The following is a 16,558-nucleotide window of genomic DNA, read 5'->3' on the forward strand; positions in this document are numbered from 1 at the left end:
ATAACCTTTAATATATATTTATATAATATATATAAACAAAAAATTAACTATACATTCATGCATGAGTTGGAATCCACCGTCAATCATCGATCTATATATCCAGACACATTATAGTGGGCACCTTTGCATGAAACCAATGAGAATTCATTCATCTTTAAATATTATTCTCTATTCATTAATAATTAATAATTACCAAATTATAACAAATATTACATATATAATTAATGATTAATATATTTACAACAACAATAAGAAAAATAAAATACAAATTTACTCTAAAACCAACAACATGCACTTTCTAGCTAGCTAGCTACATATTAATTATACACAAAGAGTAAAATCATGATAATGGATTCTCCTCTGATCTCTTGCCAAAATAAAGTAGTCAAAGGAGTTGATCTTGATCGATCAGTTTGTCACTTGACAATTATATATATGTATACGATCCACCTTTATAACTTAATTAGGTCACGGCTGATGCTCTAGTTCAATCCAATCCAATCCATCGATCTCTTTTAAGATTAAATTATTTGTCTCTATAATCATGAATAATAATCGCGCACTAGCACTAGCTAGTTGATGTCGGATATGTTTAATTTAGTAACGTTTGTATTTACATAAATTTAAATCTAGCTAGCTAGCTAGGGTTTGGCGCCTTGATCTATAGCTTAAAATCTTCTTCCCATGGTGAATATTTGATAAACAAACAACAACCAAAATGTGATCAAGTTCATATTCTCCATCTTTCTTACCTGCATCATGTATATATATATATATATGTTCTTCACATTAATAACTTACAAATTTTATTAAGTTTGACGTGTTTCAAATAATTGTTATAATTTCTACCTTAGAAGTGTTGGCGGAGGACTTAAGCGAAATGGAAGCTGTGGATGATGAGGTTGAAGTTAAACCAGCGTTATAAGCCATGGTTCCATCCGGTTTAAAAAGACCATAATTTCTTTCCGAACCCGGTCCGGGCTTCATATTCTCGTTAAATAACGCAAATAAGTAAACATCTAATCTCACATTTGGTCTCAAGGGTGTACCTTCACTAGCCATTTGTCTCCTCAACAAGTTTCGATTATAAACCGCCGCATTATCAACACTCGCACCCGCTTCATCCAAATCCCCTCTAGAAGGCCAACCCGTTTCCGAAACCCTAACCTCTAAACCCCCGTACCCCATTTTCGCTAGGGCAAACACAACCGCGTCAACTTGAGCATACAACATGTTATCGTAGTGCAAATTCGTGTAAGGGTCAACCATACCTAATTGATTAGGGTTAAACAAAACATACTCTAACGATATTTTTGTCGGGTCATCTTTATAAGCAAAATAAGGGTATGCATTGATCCAAAACGGGGAATTCGTGGTAGCCAAGAACTGTAATATATCCGGCATTATTCCGGCGAGTTCTTCCCGGAAACAACCAGCCGACGGGGGATAAGACTCACCCATCACCGCCAACGAATTGGGTGTTGAAACTTGGATGTTATATTGACTTAGCCCTAGTTGGGTTAGGGCTGTATGAATGTTAACCATCGCCGGAACTAGGTTTTCTATGAGGGAGGTTCCGTCGCCGGTGAACACCTCATTTCCGACCGCTATTCCCGTTATTTTTGTGGCCGGAATATAAGGTTTAATATGGGAGTTAACCCATAATAGGGCTTGTTGCGGGTCGGTTAGGGTTGCGAGCATTTCATTCTCGACGGTGACGATTAGTTCCACGGCGGAATTTGCAAATGCGGTTAAGATTTGAGGGTTTGTATCGTAAATTCTTGCTTTTTTAATCTTGAGAGATGTCAATAGCTGAAGAACCTTTTCTGGTTGAAGCAAATTATTGCCAACTTGACCATAGTTGATTCCAAGTGAATTTACTCCTAAACCTGTCAATGGAAATAGATTTCAAAATTATTTTTAGAAACTTATTATTACAATTTACAACCCATTATATATTTTACTCAAAGAAATGTACCCGATAAATAGAAAGAAAATAGGAAGACCAGTGCAATCTTTCTCAAAGTTCTCGCCATAAAGAAAGAGAAAGAGAGAAAGAGAGAGATTCGGGGGGAGGGAGAGATGGTTGGGAGAGAGGAGGTATTTATATAGATAGGTATGATGAAAATGGAATTCCTTTCTTTGCTTGTCTGGATTTAATTAGGGTTTTTTGTATAGAGAAGATTACCCCGCCTTGTCATGGAAGCATTAATGACTTCTTAATAAGTACAATTGAATACCCCCTACCCTATTTATATATTTTGAATTGGACTTCTGTCTTTCTTTTCATTAAAGTTATCTCATTAAACATTACCCTAAAAAAATAATAAATAAAAAAAAGAAAAGTTAAACATTAGTTTTGAAATGACCATTTTGCCTCCATTCACATAAAAAAAGGATTTTAGGAATAGGAAAAGGTGATATAGTGCAATGACAAAAAGCGAAAAGATTAGGGGATGATGCAAAAAAAATTATATTTAATTATTTATTAATTTATTACTTTCGATATTAATAAGTGAATTTAATCTTTTCTTTGTCCATATATGTACTGCTTTGTTGGGAAAGTAGAAGAGGGAAATTCATGGTATGCACGTAGTGGGGGTGATTTAACTTCATTTTTTTTCCTTCAAATTACTTTTATATTAAATTTATCAAAAGGGATTATTTAAAAATCATATTTGATTATCCTTAGTGAAACTAGTTGTTACTATATATAAATATATTAAAGCTTTTGTGGTATGGTTATCGGTACCTAGATCTATATGCACCAACTTACTATTCTAGTATCCCTTTAAAAACAAAATCGTTATGAAATTCTCATAAAATTTTATTGCACTAAGGATTTTATTAATAAAATGTTTTTGTTGCTAAATAAAGTATAAGATAAAAAGAGGAATGAAAGTACTAGAAATTGAAAATTAATATGGAAGATTCCACAATACCCCAAGTTGGCTTTTAGAATTTATATCAGTTGATCTTGATCTTAATTTTTTCTGATTATTTAACAAATTTAATATTAATCAAAGAGAAAAAAATACGCTCTAAATCGATTTAAAAACAAAAACGCATAGAAAAATAGACTAACTAATGAGTATGTATGCTTAAACATGATTCAATGGAAGAATATGTTTTTTTATTTTGAATAATTTTTGTTGTAAATTTTTAACTATTTGGAACATTTTTTTTGGGTAATTCTAAGATCTTTATGTTATACAATGACAACCTTAATTTATCCTTAAAAGTTTTCCCTCCTATATATTTTAACTTTTCTCGTTATTTGTATAAAAATAAAATAAAAGAGAGAGTAGCTATGTTTTCATGACAAGTTATATAATACAACTTTCATATATAAAAAATAGTGATCAGTAAAATTATAATAAAATCATATACGCACAAAAAATACATTGTGATGGAATCTAATTAATTCTCCTGAGATCATGAAATAAGAAAACATAATTACACCGAGAAAAGACACTTAAAGTGGCCCTAATCATATATGTTCACATGAATTAATTATATTCATGCATGCATGTGACACTTTTTTTTTATAATGACAATATATATATAGATATTGGGAATTAAATAGACAAACTAATTGTTAGAAGACCAAAAAGAATATTATTATTAGCAAATTGAGTGGAATGTGATGAGATGAAAGGTTGGATTTTGCTGAAAAATCATTGCTTTTTTAGATATTGAAAGAGAAAAAGTATGTTTGTTGTATGGAGAATTCAACCAAGATTTGGTAAGCAGATTGAGGGAGGGAAATTAAAAGAAAAAACATGGGGAAAGGTTGTGTTTGGTAGGTGGATAAGGAATGGAATTACGTGGGGGATGATAGTGAGAGATGTAACACTTTGATGATCAATGTCCTTATCTTAAAATATCCTTCTTTTTTGCACCCTAAACCCCACATTTTATTTTTCATCAAATAAAAACTAATAGTATGCATGTATTGGAAGACTAGCTCTATAGTATGAGGTTAATTGACTCTAGCTTCTTCAATAGTGTAACATTGAGAAAATTATGGTTTCACATACCAATAGCTAATTACTATATTTTCTTTGTAAGGGAGATTAGTTTTTTAAATGTAGTTGATCGGCGATTTTCTCATATGTAAATGAATCATGGTGTTCGCCAATGATCATTTGAACTTGATGCATGATTACGTAGAAAATTAGATTCATTTGGGTTTTCGATTGAAGTTGTTTTCGATTCCTCGAATATGATATTCTACTTTTAAGATGCAAGTATTTTTCTTTTTTAAATCTCGTCTTTCATCTTCGACATTTTTAACATTTAAATAAAATATATAAAAATGAAGTATATGATGAAGAATAAAATACAAAACCTGCTATATAAATTGACTTTAAGAAAGTTTCGATTATTAAGCGTTATGAGGACTAGGTTGGCTTATATACTCAATAATATGGAATCAAATAATCTGGCACCGGCACTGATTCCATAACCGACTAAATTATTATTATTATTTTGCTTTGTGAATACCTAGGATGTTTGTATTTATAACAATTTTTTATTGCTAACATAACTTCTCATTATCATAAACCTTTTAAATTATGGTGTTCTTAATGAGTCGAACATGAGAGAAAAAAAAGATTTTCAAACATAGCACAGTTATAGATATTATAAACAATAGTATTTGAGGAAAAGCTAATTGTTTATAGTATAATTAGATTACTCTGTTGTATACTTTATACACAACTTTAAGGTATTCCTTTATCTAGGAATCGATGTACATGGGTATATTCTCCTTATAAGTCTATAATATTCTCTAATATTAGTGATATTGTTGGAATCTTGTATATGGTGATTACATTCCTGATTCCTCCAACCTCGAAGCTGTACAAGTTAAGTTACAACAAGTTGTAGTGGCGATAAATTTCCTAAAAAACATTTCTCGTTTTCTCATTTAAACTCGAAAGTATCTAAGCCATGAGAAGGAATGTTGGAGCTGGTGTGGTGTGGGTATCCTAGCTAGCTAGGTAAATGGTAAAATTAGAAGTGAAACTGCAACAAATTTAGTATAGCTAATGAATGTTGGAGATTATTTCTTACTAATTAAGTTATCATGGCACATGTAAGAAAGATCCATTTTTTCTTCATATGGATGGAGGGCAGGAGAAAGGAGACAAGTAATTGGACACCAAATCTCTCTCTCTTTCTTCTTTAAGTTTCTATAGTAGTAAAATAAGCAACATTACCCCCCAAAGCCTTGCATGTGATCTGACTAGCAAAAGAGATTAAAAGGGATGAGGAAAAAAATGAAATAAATAAAGGAGTCGCCTTTAAAGAAAAGACAACTTTTTCTTATTGTCATCAGCACCCTACATGGCTCCATCAAATAACGAAATCTAGTACTTCTCTTTTTCTCTGTCCAAGTGTGTGTGACTGTGTGTGGCACATTCATTCAAAGTGAATCAATTGGGAAAGGAGAAAAAAAGGGGCCAGCCGGAATCAACTTGATGGGTCGCTGAAAATGGAACATCACCATGTCCATGTTAGCTGGTCAATTCTATCTTTTTCTTTCTTTTACCTCACAAACAGAAAAAAAAGGGGAGGATAGTCTTTGGATTATTGGATATTCTCCTAGAGAAGATATGAAAGATTTTGGGAGGCCCAAACAAATTCTGCTTTTTTTTTCCATCACATGGGGGCACATTCAGGTTAGTTCAGTTTATAGCTCAGGGTGGCTAGAATTTTCCTTTTTTTTTGACAAAGGTAGTTGAGCAAACCAAGAAAACGGAACAAAACAGACCAAATCAACACCAATAGCAAATTAAGAACAAAAACAATATGTACATAATTAACCTGTTTTCAAGTAAGCCAGTTGTTGTTGACATGTTTCATAGCTAATCAGGACAAAAACTTCATATAAACATGAAAATATGGTTACATGAATGAGGAAGAAGAATATTCAAAAATACATTCTAGTTTGGTTCTTCAGTCCAAATACTTTACTAAAAGTCCCCATTATCCTACTATTAAGTTTCCCCTGTGCCAAACTTCTTTATTTTACAATTCAATTACACTTAACATAACTATTTTTCAAAATTATAATTCTAACATATATCAAAATAAGGGACCAGGAATGTCAAATTTTTATTTGCTTATGTGGCTGCTGACTGGCCTGCTGGCAACAACATTGACTGTTGGTGTGGCAGACCAGTCAGCTGTTGCTGGATCTTTAAATAATTAATGAAAAAGCAAGGAAAAGAATACCATCCAATTAAGACCCATAATGCTTAGTTTAAAAATGTAGTTCAAATCAAACTATTATGCTTACTCAAAGATGGGCTGCTCGTACAAGACTTTTATTCCGAAGCTAATAAGATTCTACCTTAAGATTCATGATGACACGACCATTACAAAACGAGAAAGTTCCATTTCCTAGAGTAGACATACATTTCATAGATATGACCACATTCTTGTCTTTAGAGTGCCTAATTTTTACAATTTGCCACAAAAGCTGACATGTTTTGAGATAAGTGGATTAGAGCAAAATGATGAAAAGCAGGAATGCTTATAGGCCAATGATGCAAAATACAATCACCTCAGCAGAACTAAGACAAAAGTGCTTGCATGGTCTTCGGTCCCTCCACTAGTGTAAGTAAAAATAGAAAGTGAGTGCCTGTTTTCACCATCTTTCCTTTTGTCTACTTTATCAAGCTTCGGTATCTTAATTATATATTTCACTGCTTTCTAGATACAAACTACAAGGATTCATTATTGGACCAAATTAAATCACATCAGATAATTAGCTTTTCAACTAAAGCAACTACTCTTCACAAATCCATCGCCCGGGGACTTGCATATGTCTTGTCAGGACATTGCATCAAAGAAGGTGGGGGGATTGCACTACATAGTTGATGGGTTATCTAAAATCTTGCCAGAAATGCTCACTAATATGGTGGGACATAATATATCAGCATTTTGTATTCCTCTAAAGCTGAATCCATGACTGTTTCCAAATATTTATATCATATCGAAGCACACGCTTTCATGGCATACCGACATGCTTTCAAATAGCCTCAATAATAATTTTAAAATAAACCCTTAGACATGGCTTAACTAGATTCTAGAGAATATGCAAATATGGTTGAACAATAGCTGCACATGGAAAGTAAATCAAAACAAACATTTTAAAAGAATATCTACAGAGATCTCAATAACCTTAGAAGCAGATGATTTGAAGATTAGTACAATACCTTGAGTAAGTATTTGGAAAGGCTAATTACAAACTCAGAAAATTAAACTTTTGCTCCAGCATTGGACGACAAACGGTAAGTTCGCATGATACGAATCTGGTACCAAAGAGAAGAACAAAAAACATGAAAGAAATCAATTGAGAAAAGGAACAAACTAAGTCCATAAGAACTGGAGAGATAAAGAAATAACTTACAAAATGACAATTTACCTGCGCAAACGCATAAATAGCTCGTAAGATCCTTGCATAATCTGTTCCAAGCATCTGAATGGTGACATCTGCCAAAAATGTACCCCAGAGCCTGCAAATTAGAGCCAAGAGAATGCTCAGAACTTGTATAAGAACAAAAGGGACAAAGAAGCCACAAATTTGAAATCACAAGGGCTAGTTTCTTTTTTAAGCCAGGGTGCATGGGACAGCTTTCGCACACCTCAACTAATCTCTGGAGGAGGTAGCACAGCATCCCACCGCCATGACCTCCCACACCAATTTGGTGATTTCAATGAGAATCGAACTTAAGATATCAATGTAATAGACACCTTAGTTCAAGCCACTTGCCACGAACTAACCAGGATGGGTGAAATCAAAATGATTAGTACATGATTTGAATTCTCCGTGTTTACACATAGTTAAACAGACAAGTTATTAAGGCTGTCCCAATTATTTTCAACTTCTGTATCCAATGAAACCAGCACCATCCACTGAACTTGATATTCTACTGTAATTTGACCAACTCTGATTGGAAGTTAAAAACAACATTCCTATCTTGCTTAAAAGCATACATTTTTTCTTAACGTGAATGCCCTGACGATTGTGAGTAATTAAATTACTATTTGTTCATTGTAATGGACATTAAAACACCAAGCTTAAAGCACCATTCTGCAATCGCTTTAATTGTACCAAAACATCAGACTAAGAAAAGGGAAGAATTCATTATCTGGATTTCTGCAATATATTTACAACCCCATGGAACCTTTAATTTTGGAGAAAAGGGGATTACTTTGCTATTAAACATCTTTGCACAAAATTAGTCTGGTTTATTTACATGTAATGTAGAGAAACAATGAGGCTTAATAACATTAGGCTTAAACTGAAAAACATAGGACAACACATGGATTATATCAAAATAATATCACTGAAAAAAAGCCATACATTGGTCCAAACAAAGTCATGGTGTTTCTAAGCCCGACGTATCGTGCAGCAGCTCCAGCAACGCCCTGTCAATGATCACAAGCTATTAGAAAGGCATGGAAAATAATTCTATTGCAAACCCATTGAAACCAAGATATCTTAGAAAATACCAACTCTCATGGGCATGCTCTTGTGCTTAAGCGGTACAAATACATACATTCAATAATTAAGGCATAAATAACACAGACATGTGTACAATCATGAAAGGAAATCATCACATCAAGAAATAGGAAATATTACAAAAGTCATCCAAATTGTCATATGTGCTTAAATTTGAAGAGTTCCAAACTCCAAACATGATTTGAAAAAAAAGTGCAAAGCACCTATTTTATGCAAGTATGTTTCATACAGGTGTATCCAAACAAGTATATAAGGAACCAAGATGAACAACTATCCATGAATATAGAAATACCTGTTTTGCTGCAAGCAATGCAAATCTGGACTCTAAATTGATAGCAGCTAAATGACCACCCTGGCAACCAAGCTTTCAAGTCATAATTAGCTAAACATGTTGACAAATGGTTCTTGTAGATGGAGCAATTCGTTTTTAGAGCTACGTTCTTCAAGTATGGTCATGTTAATTGTAATGCACAATAAAAGCTATGAAATTCAAGTCAACAAAATATTTCATGCTTCCATGGATATACTTTCCGTGCTAGTTGCAGTTGGATGCAATGTGTAAAGAAAAGAGAATGTCCAGCTATGTCTACAACAAGTTGCACTTCAAGATAAGAAAGCTAAAACAGTATATCTAAATTATTACAAATATCAACTTTTATGCGGAGAGACGGCAATATGGTACACCTTCGAGTCAGGGGTATCTTATCCTCAACTGCAATGCTAAACTTTAGCTAGTACAAAAATTCCTCATTACATGGGTGAAAAAGTAGGCAGATATAAGATATTCTTCACTACTTTCCTAAATCAATGAGGCTTTGATACTATCCTTGGGAGAGCTTTGGCAAGTTTCCATGCTTTTATGGTGTATAGAAGAACTAAACACTACATGCCTAATTTTCATCTTAGACTTGCCATATTTTAGCAATCAAAGCTACCATGCACCAAATACCATGTAAATGTACCTTCTTGATAACTTCACTCTTTAGCTGATAGTTTGCAGCTTCCAAAAGCATTTTTCCTGACAATCTCCTTGCTAACTTTTACAGTATGGAGAATATATTAAAACCACCATCAAGAAAATTACATAAAATACTAGACGTCATCCACTTACCCAATTATATATCCTTCCAAGTGTAAGCATCCCACCACCCTAAAAAGGATAAAATCACAAGCAAGGGAAGTACCAATAAGACATGCTTGATACAGAAATAATAAAATATGGACTGCCACTGTGCTTGCCTAGCCTGGAGCAGAATATTTCCTAAATACATATATTATTGACTAGAAAACAAGATGAGTAAGTTTAAATTAAACAACCTTCAAAATCATTGAACTTAGCTCTGGTGCTCCACCCTTCAAAGCAGTAAGAGCCTGGACCTTCCACTTATCAAGACCAAGTTCCAATGTATCCTCACTACTAGAAGTCCCAAATCCTTGTTCACTGCATATATGTAAGTGCTTACTAGCATCTAGGTTTTCATCCAAAAAGGAAACATCAATAAATTGTTATTCATGATTGAAAAGCACCCGAAACTAAAAATAAAGAGCATATCCTAAAAAGCATACGATAACATACATGGTCCTAAAATGTTCTTGTACTCAAATATGGGGTTGAAATTGTGTAGTACATGAAGGTTCACAATTATAGCTTTAAGTATCAAATAGTTGAGTTGTCTTAACATGTTATTTTGATTATGTTAAGTGGTAGCAGTTCAAACAAAAAACATCAGGTAGTTAATATAGGAAATATTAACAGGTTCTTACTAGTATTTTGTTGCAGATTATCCTCCTTACATGTCCTTTTATCAACTTAACTGATTCAACTTAACCATTTCATATTAACATTAGTTGTTAGATCTGTTAACTAAGCGTATACCGTCAGTAAAACAAGCCAGAACACATAATAGTCATCAATACTAAATTCAATGCATATTTTAAATCCCATCTGAGTTTGCTGCAATATGCTATGTAATTACTCATTCACTATTCAAAATGTAGATAACGTAATGAAAAAAGAGGTTGGCTTATCTTAACAGAAACTCAAATCAAACACAACGTCCGGAATGACGGAAGTATACACTGAACCCTAGAATGACAAATCTTGAGAATGGTACTAGAAGCACGATTTATCAATGGCTAACTGTAGATTTCCACAAAAGGCGATAAAGGCTACACAGAGCATTCTTCAGGTCAAGTCTTGAAACATCTGCATTCACACAGATGCCAAGCACCTAATACCCTTTGGAGAAACAAAATACAATGATTCTGCAAGATTGGTTGAATCTTTACTGTGATTACCATGTCCAAGCAAAAGTACAATTGTGTAACACAATCATTTCCCAATATTTAAAATATGTTTTTAGATGTGTCATCAGCCCCTTATTAAAATGGATGGTGAGATTTAACAGAAAAATAGAGAAGAAAGTGCTGAATTTATAAAGTCATCCAAAAAACCAAATACCTTCCATACTCCTGTAGCAGATGAAGGAAGATTTCTGCTTCCAAATCTTCAGTTGGCAATTTGCTAGAACAACGTATATTTAATTTTTTCTTCACACCTAGCAAGATATCTCTATATGTTGGCCTCCAACCCCTTCCATGAATAAAGCAATAAACATCAAAATTAGGATAATTGGTGACAACAGAAACACCTATGCTTCCTTCCACTTGAAGCATGATTATATGTGTTAGGAGGTAAATCTAATGATCTCCATATAAGAACAATTAGAGATATAGCACAAACTGTTAAGAATTTCCCTATTGGAAAAACATAGATGTACACCAGAAGAATAAAAATCTGGTTATCTTAAAATTAATCGTGAATACAAAAGCAGTTATTGTTGAAATATACCTTAACGTATAGCGTGCATCAGCTGCAAGGAACAAGAACCTAGACTCAAGGTTTTCTATAAAATCTTCTCGTTCTTCAGGATCCTCCTCAATGAAGAAGCGGTCACTTTTTGGGTTAATAATTGACTTCAACAAAGGACTAAAATAACTGGAACAACAGAAATTTTATCTCTGAGTGATGAGAAAATTGAACAACATTCATCGAGTTCTTAACTTGCTTGAGAGCAAGATGTTTCAATGAAACATGGATCTACATTAACTCATGAGTAGCACAGAATAAACTACAGAAGAAAAGTATAACTCACCTTGGACCAAAAAGAATCCTTTCAAGTTCATACAACTCATTATCTGTTGCAAGTTCAAGCACAGACCGAAGATCTGGATCAAATGCACCTGCATATTAAATCATCTAGCTTCATGTTTCCATTTATGTAAGAACTATTCTCCTATGTCTCAATCTTGGACTTTATTAAAACATGCCCAAACTAGACAGTCAATGCCCCCAAACTGAGCACAATTCACCCTTTCTTTATCCAATTAAACAAAACAAATGGAATCATAAGAGATTCAGAACTATGCTCGACTTCCTTTTTTGACTTTATTTATTGTACACAGATTTTCATCATCACTTACCGTCACTCTGAGCCTGTTTAGCGATTGCAGCACTAGGATGAAGTATGCGTGTGGCACCACAGCATTGCAAAGAGAACCTTAAAATCTACAAATCGTATGCAAGAGTTAGAAGCAGAAAATAAACACTCACACAGAGAAAATACAAGAAGTAAACTAGTTGAAAGGAAGTTAAATTTGCTATAGTACTCTGTGATAGCTGAATTTAGTAGTTGGCAATAAAAACACAAACGAAACCGATTGACATCTGCAATTATGAGCATTGAACTGAGGATGCGCTGCAAAGCGTGGTTGTCCTCTGTACAATGTTGGTGGACAAATTGTGGCATTGGCAGCAGTAGCTGCTACCATCGCAGTGACAGTCAACTCGAAAATAGTGATCGCTGACAAAATTATGCACAGAAAATCATTACTCAGTGCATTTCGACAACAATAGAGATTTTAATTTTGACATGACAACAAATGAGAACGCGGCAAACAAAAGATCGTAAGAAGTCTAGCGATTTCTAAAGTAGATACAAAACAACAAGCTCTCTCCATGTAGAAATGTCATCATAAGTGAAGAATTCATAAAGAAGTAAGGAATCCGAAGTAGAAATGAAGACGAGAAAAGAGTACGATCCACTCACCACCACCGTCCGCCGCTCTAGTTCGTTCTCCGGCGAGCAACTGTACAAATGATTTCGCTTCTTTTTTTCAGACAAATTCTGTTCACTTACTTGGGCCTTATTTGCATTTATTTAGATAATGTTATGTATTATAAAATAAAGTCCAACTTTGCCCTCAAACTATTTCTTGCACGTTTTTAACCCTAAACTTTTTATTTCACAACATTAACATTGAACTTATCAGGTTCACTTCATATTATATCTTTGGAGGCATCCCTAATTTGTTGTTGTGTTTCATATATATTTTAATGTATTTTATTAACGTTTGATTTTTTTTATTAAGTATATATATAATTTTAAATATCTTTTAAAAACAACGACAAATTAAAAAAAAAATGGGACAACGGATTAAGTATATAGCCCGCAAACACACTTAATCAGGCGTAGAAGGGTTCAAACCCAGAAACTTAGGGTTAGTATTCACCTCTTATGGTCGTTAGGCTAGAAGAAGTGATAACAAAGGCAAGCAAATTATAACATTAAAAAAATAAACAAAAAAATTACATTACTCAATAGGTTATCAAACTTGTAGATTCTCGAGAAAAACGAACAACTCTTTAACTTACACTACCGATTTTCCGAAAAAAATCTAAGAAATAATCTTAATAAGAATAACAATATTATGAATAAAATGAATCAGATGACTCATATCTTTAAAATTAGACGATCTCTCTAGTTAGATAGTTGACCATAAAATATTTAGGATTATAACACAAATATGTATGTCTACCTTATCAACAGATCTATATACAAGCCTAAAATATTTAGTATATAAATGGTAATAACTACGAAAAATACTGTCGTTATTGATATTTTTCTGTCGATAAAAATAATTAGCGACACTAAACTAGGTAGGTATATTTTCTTTGTTTGTTTGATATTGTTTGATTAGCGACACTGATAAATTTTATGAAATTTTTTAAACAAGGTTGATTTTAAATCATAACTGCACCCTTCCATGTTAGTTTCCGAATCAATCCAAATTTCCCAAAATGAATCTAACGACTTCACCCATGAATCTAAATAATAATAATTTATAGAAGATATTATTATTATTATTAAAACAATTTACAAGTTTGTTGTAAGCCAGGTTTGTTGTTGAGAGTTAAACAACAAATCTCCATAAACGGAGTTGAGTTCCTCAGAGTGAGGAATCTCCAACAAAGCTCTACTAAAATCTCCACATGAAAACTCTCCCGGCGTCTCTAACATAGCTCCTCCGCCGCCGCCGCCGCCGCCGCTAGTACTCCCGTTGCCGCCGATTACAGATTTGTTTCTCTTCTCCGGTGCGCCGCTGTGGTCGGAGGAGTGTGTGGAATTCTTCTCCTCCCATGAATCAACGGAAGATTTCTTGCCCGTGAGGCTCTGAACGACCGACTTAAAGCTCAAGGGATCAGTTTCGACGTAACGGGTGCTTATGTAGACGACCTTGAGCTTGTCGTTGGCAGTACTGGCTGCAGACATGATTGATTAATGAATGTGGGTTGGGATTTGGGAGTGTGAAAAGCCAAGAAGCATGGGGTTTGGTTTATAAAGGTGGGATCTTGATGCAATAGGGCTCGCATTGATGGCATGGACCAGCAACTAGATAAGCCTACTGTCATAATTGAAAAGGATTGCTGTGCTGCTATTAGTACTATCATATAGGAAAACTTCAAACACAAAAAGTCTTGGTCAATGTCCCTTGTCCAAACTAAAGCAACTTGCCGACTAGCAGCCATCTCCAAGATCTTGTTTGATTTCTTTAGTTATTTGATTCTTTTTAATAAACTTGTTTGATGAAAGATATGTTATTTGGGTTTTTAATTAGTTAAATTTTTATAATATTTTTTATATTTAAATTTAAAAAAAATAATAGAGTTTTAGTATTTTGATGAGATGGTTTAGGGTTTAGGGTAAAACTCAATTCAAACTAGCTTTAAGGGCTTGTCTGATTTTTAATTTTTATTTTAAGATATATATTATTAGGAAAACAAAATTTATTAGATAAAAAGTGAATCATTTAAATTAATATTTAAGTGTTATTAAAAAGTATAGAGAGGTGAATAATTTAATATTTTGATTATTTAAAACTTATAAGTAATTTATATATGATATCAATAGAAGATTTGGATTCAATCCAAAGAATGCCAAGTCTTAAGAATAAATAAATAATATTCTAATGTTAAAATTTTCATTAAGATTGTTACATTAATGACCTCAACTAGCTAGAGGAAGTGAGGGTGGTCACATATAGGTTTATTTAAATAAACTTGACTTTATTTGATATTTTTCTTTAAGTAAAAAAACATAGAATTAATATATAATGATAAATGTTTTAATATTTTGATGGTTAATAAAAAAAATGGATAAAATAATGTTTGATTATGGTTACTGTAGTTATATATTCTCTAATATTGTCAGATTCCAACATTTTATATATATATTGTTAGAAGCTATAAGACCTCATAACCATGATTTTTACAATTTTTGCCCAACTCTTAAGAACATAAGATTCTAACACTTATACAATTCCTTTAACTAAAACATGACTAATATTATAAATTTTAATATCAATAATAATGATTAATAATGTCACAATAGAGGCATGGATTTTGGATCCTTGTTTGATATGGATTTATTTCCACATAAATTTATTTTATTAAAATATATATGAATTAATTGAATCAATTAATTATCAAAAATACTTTAATTTGTTAAATTTTAAAAAATATATGAAATAAAATAAGTGTATTTAAAGTTTCACCTGACGTCAATTAATCCAATAATAATTACTTTTTTTTACCAAGTTATTAATTAAAATAATTAAATATTTTACCTTGTTTTTGTCTCAAAAATTTGAATAAGTTGACATATTTTTCCATTTAGAAAAAACAAATTCTAAAAAAGTTTAATTTTTATTGTTTTTCTGATAATATTTTTCTAGTACAGTGTGTGGTGTTTGTTTTTATTTACATCATTCATATTTTAGTTGATGTTACATTTTGTTCAGTCCAGCATCTTGTTTAAACGAATAGTACTTGTAATGGTTGGTGGGTCGTTTGTTATTTATTCATTGTATTGATGATCATTTATCGAGTCTGTCTATCCCAATAAGTTAGCACAATGTAACTCACTAAGTTAGTTGAGATGGCAAGAATAATTTTAAAAAAATTAAATATCACGATTTCGATTCTGACTTAAACTTCTTAAGTTGAAATGAAAATCATGGTAGCTTCCTATATTAAAATATCAATTGCACAATATAATAAATAATAAATACATATTTATATAATTTTGTTAATTTGATTTACTCACACTCTATTATTAGTCATTTAAAAAATTATTATAAAAATAAATAATTAGATAGGATAAAATAACAATTAATAACTTTTTATTCTCTTATATATATATATATATTAAATATTATATATATATATATATAATAAAACATAAATATTTATATATTTTGTTAATTTGTTAATTTGATTTATTACTTTTCATATTATTATTTTAAATATATATATATATATATAGGTAAAAAAAAGATAGATAAATAATTTATGGAAAGAGAATAGGGAAATAATTAATTTATAGAGTAGAGAAATATTTTTTTTTATGCTTAGATATATACTTGTGATAATTTTGTTACAAAATTTATTTTGCTTTTACTTACTTTCTCAATTAAAAGTGACATCAATAATCACTTTCTTATTTAAAAAGTCTTTCATAAATATTAGTATATCTTCTCCAAACTCCATCACCCATCAAAATATTAAATTAGTTTTTACTTTATTTCTATAATGTTTTAAATATTAATTAATAAGGTCAATAACTAAAATTAAAACCATCGCCTTCATTTAAATTAAAACATCAACTCTAAAATTACGTAAAT

General features: G+C 32.0%; 3 protein-coding genes across 3 annotated transcripts; all 3 read right to left on the reverse strand.

Annotated features, from left to right (window-relative positions):
• Positions 1-245: 245 nt before the first annotated feature.
• LOC124915183 (glucan endo-1,3-beta-glucosidase 11-like) lies at positions 246-2,227 on the reverse strand. The gene is made up of 3 exons (XM_047455853.1): positions 1,979-2,227; positions 850-1,889; positions 246-752 (listed from the first exon to the last, which is right to left on the reverse strand). Exons 1-3 carry the CDS (start codon positions 2,034-2,036, stop codon positions 669-671), a joined length of 1,182 nt encoding a protein of 393 aa, XP_047311809.1. The 5' UTR covers positions 2,037-2,227; the 3' UTR covers positions 246-668.
• A 4,907-nt stretch (positions 2,228-7,134) lies between these two features.
• On the reverse strand, positions 7,135-11,786 carry LOC124915313 (the record flags this gene model as incomplete). The annotated part of the gene is made up of 10 exons (XM_047456006.1): positions 7,135-7,322; positions 7,436-7,526; positions 8,378-8,442; positions 8,829-8,888; positions 9,499-9,573; positions 9,648-9,686; positions 9,854-9,977; positions 10,998-11,129; positions 11,388-11,534; positions 11,692-11,786. Coding segments are annotated over 10 exons (882 nt in total), but the record flags the coding sequence as incomplete, so codon positions are not given.
• Positions 11,787-13,714: 1,928 nt separating this feature from the next.
• Positions 13,715-14,236, reverse strand: LOC124916694 (VQ motif-containing protein 10-like). Its single transcript, XM_047457445.1, has one exon. The coding sequence runs from the start codon at positions 14,146-14,148 to the stop codon at positions 13,753-13,755; it is 396 nt and encodes a 131-aa protein (XP_047313401.1). The 5' UTR covers positions 14,149-14,236; the 3' UTR covers positions 13,715-13,752.
• Positions 14,237-16,558: the final 2,322 nt, after the last annotated feature.

Source organism: Impatiens glandulifera, chromosome 9, assembly GCF_907164915.1.
Source record: "Impatiens glandulifera chromosome 9, dImpGla2.1, whole genome shotgun sequence".
In the NCBI taxonomy this organism is placed as follows: domain Eukaryota; kingdom Viridiplantae; phylum Streptophyta; class Magnoliopsida; order Ericales; family Balsaminaceae; genus Impatiens; species Impatiens glandulifera.

Bases quoted from the DNA above. Each gene is read 5' to 3' on its own strand.
- LOC124915183 (XM_047455853.1), bottom strand. From the start codon at position 2,036: ATGGCGAGAACTTTGAGAAAGATTGCACTGGTCTTCCTATTTTCTTTC. The intron at 1,890-1,978 runs GTACATTTCTTT...TTCCATTGACAG, and splicing joins ATTTTCTTTCTATTTATCGG to GTTTAGGAGTAAATTCACTT. The intron at 753-849 runs GTAGAAATTATA...TACATGATGCAG, and splicing joins CCTCCGCCAACACTTCTAAG to GTAAGAAAGATGGAGAATAT.
- LOC124916694 (XM_047457445.1), bottom strand. From the start codon at position 14,148: ATGTCTGCAGCCAGTACTGCCAACGACAAGCTCAAGGTCGTCTACATA.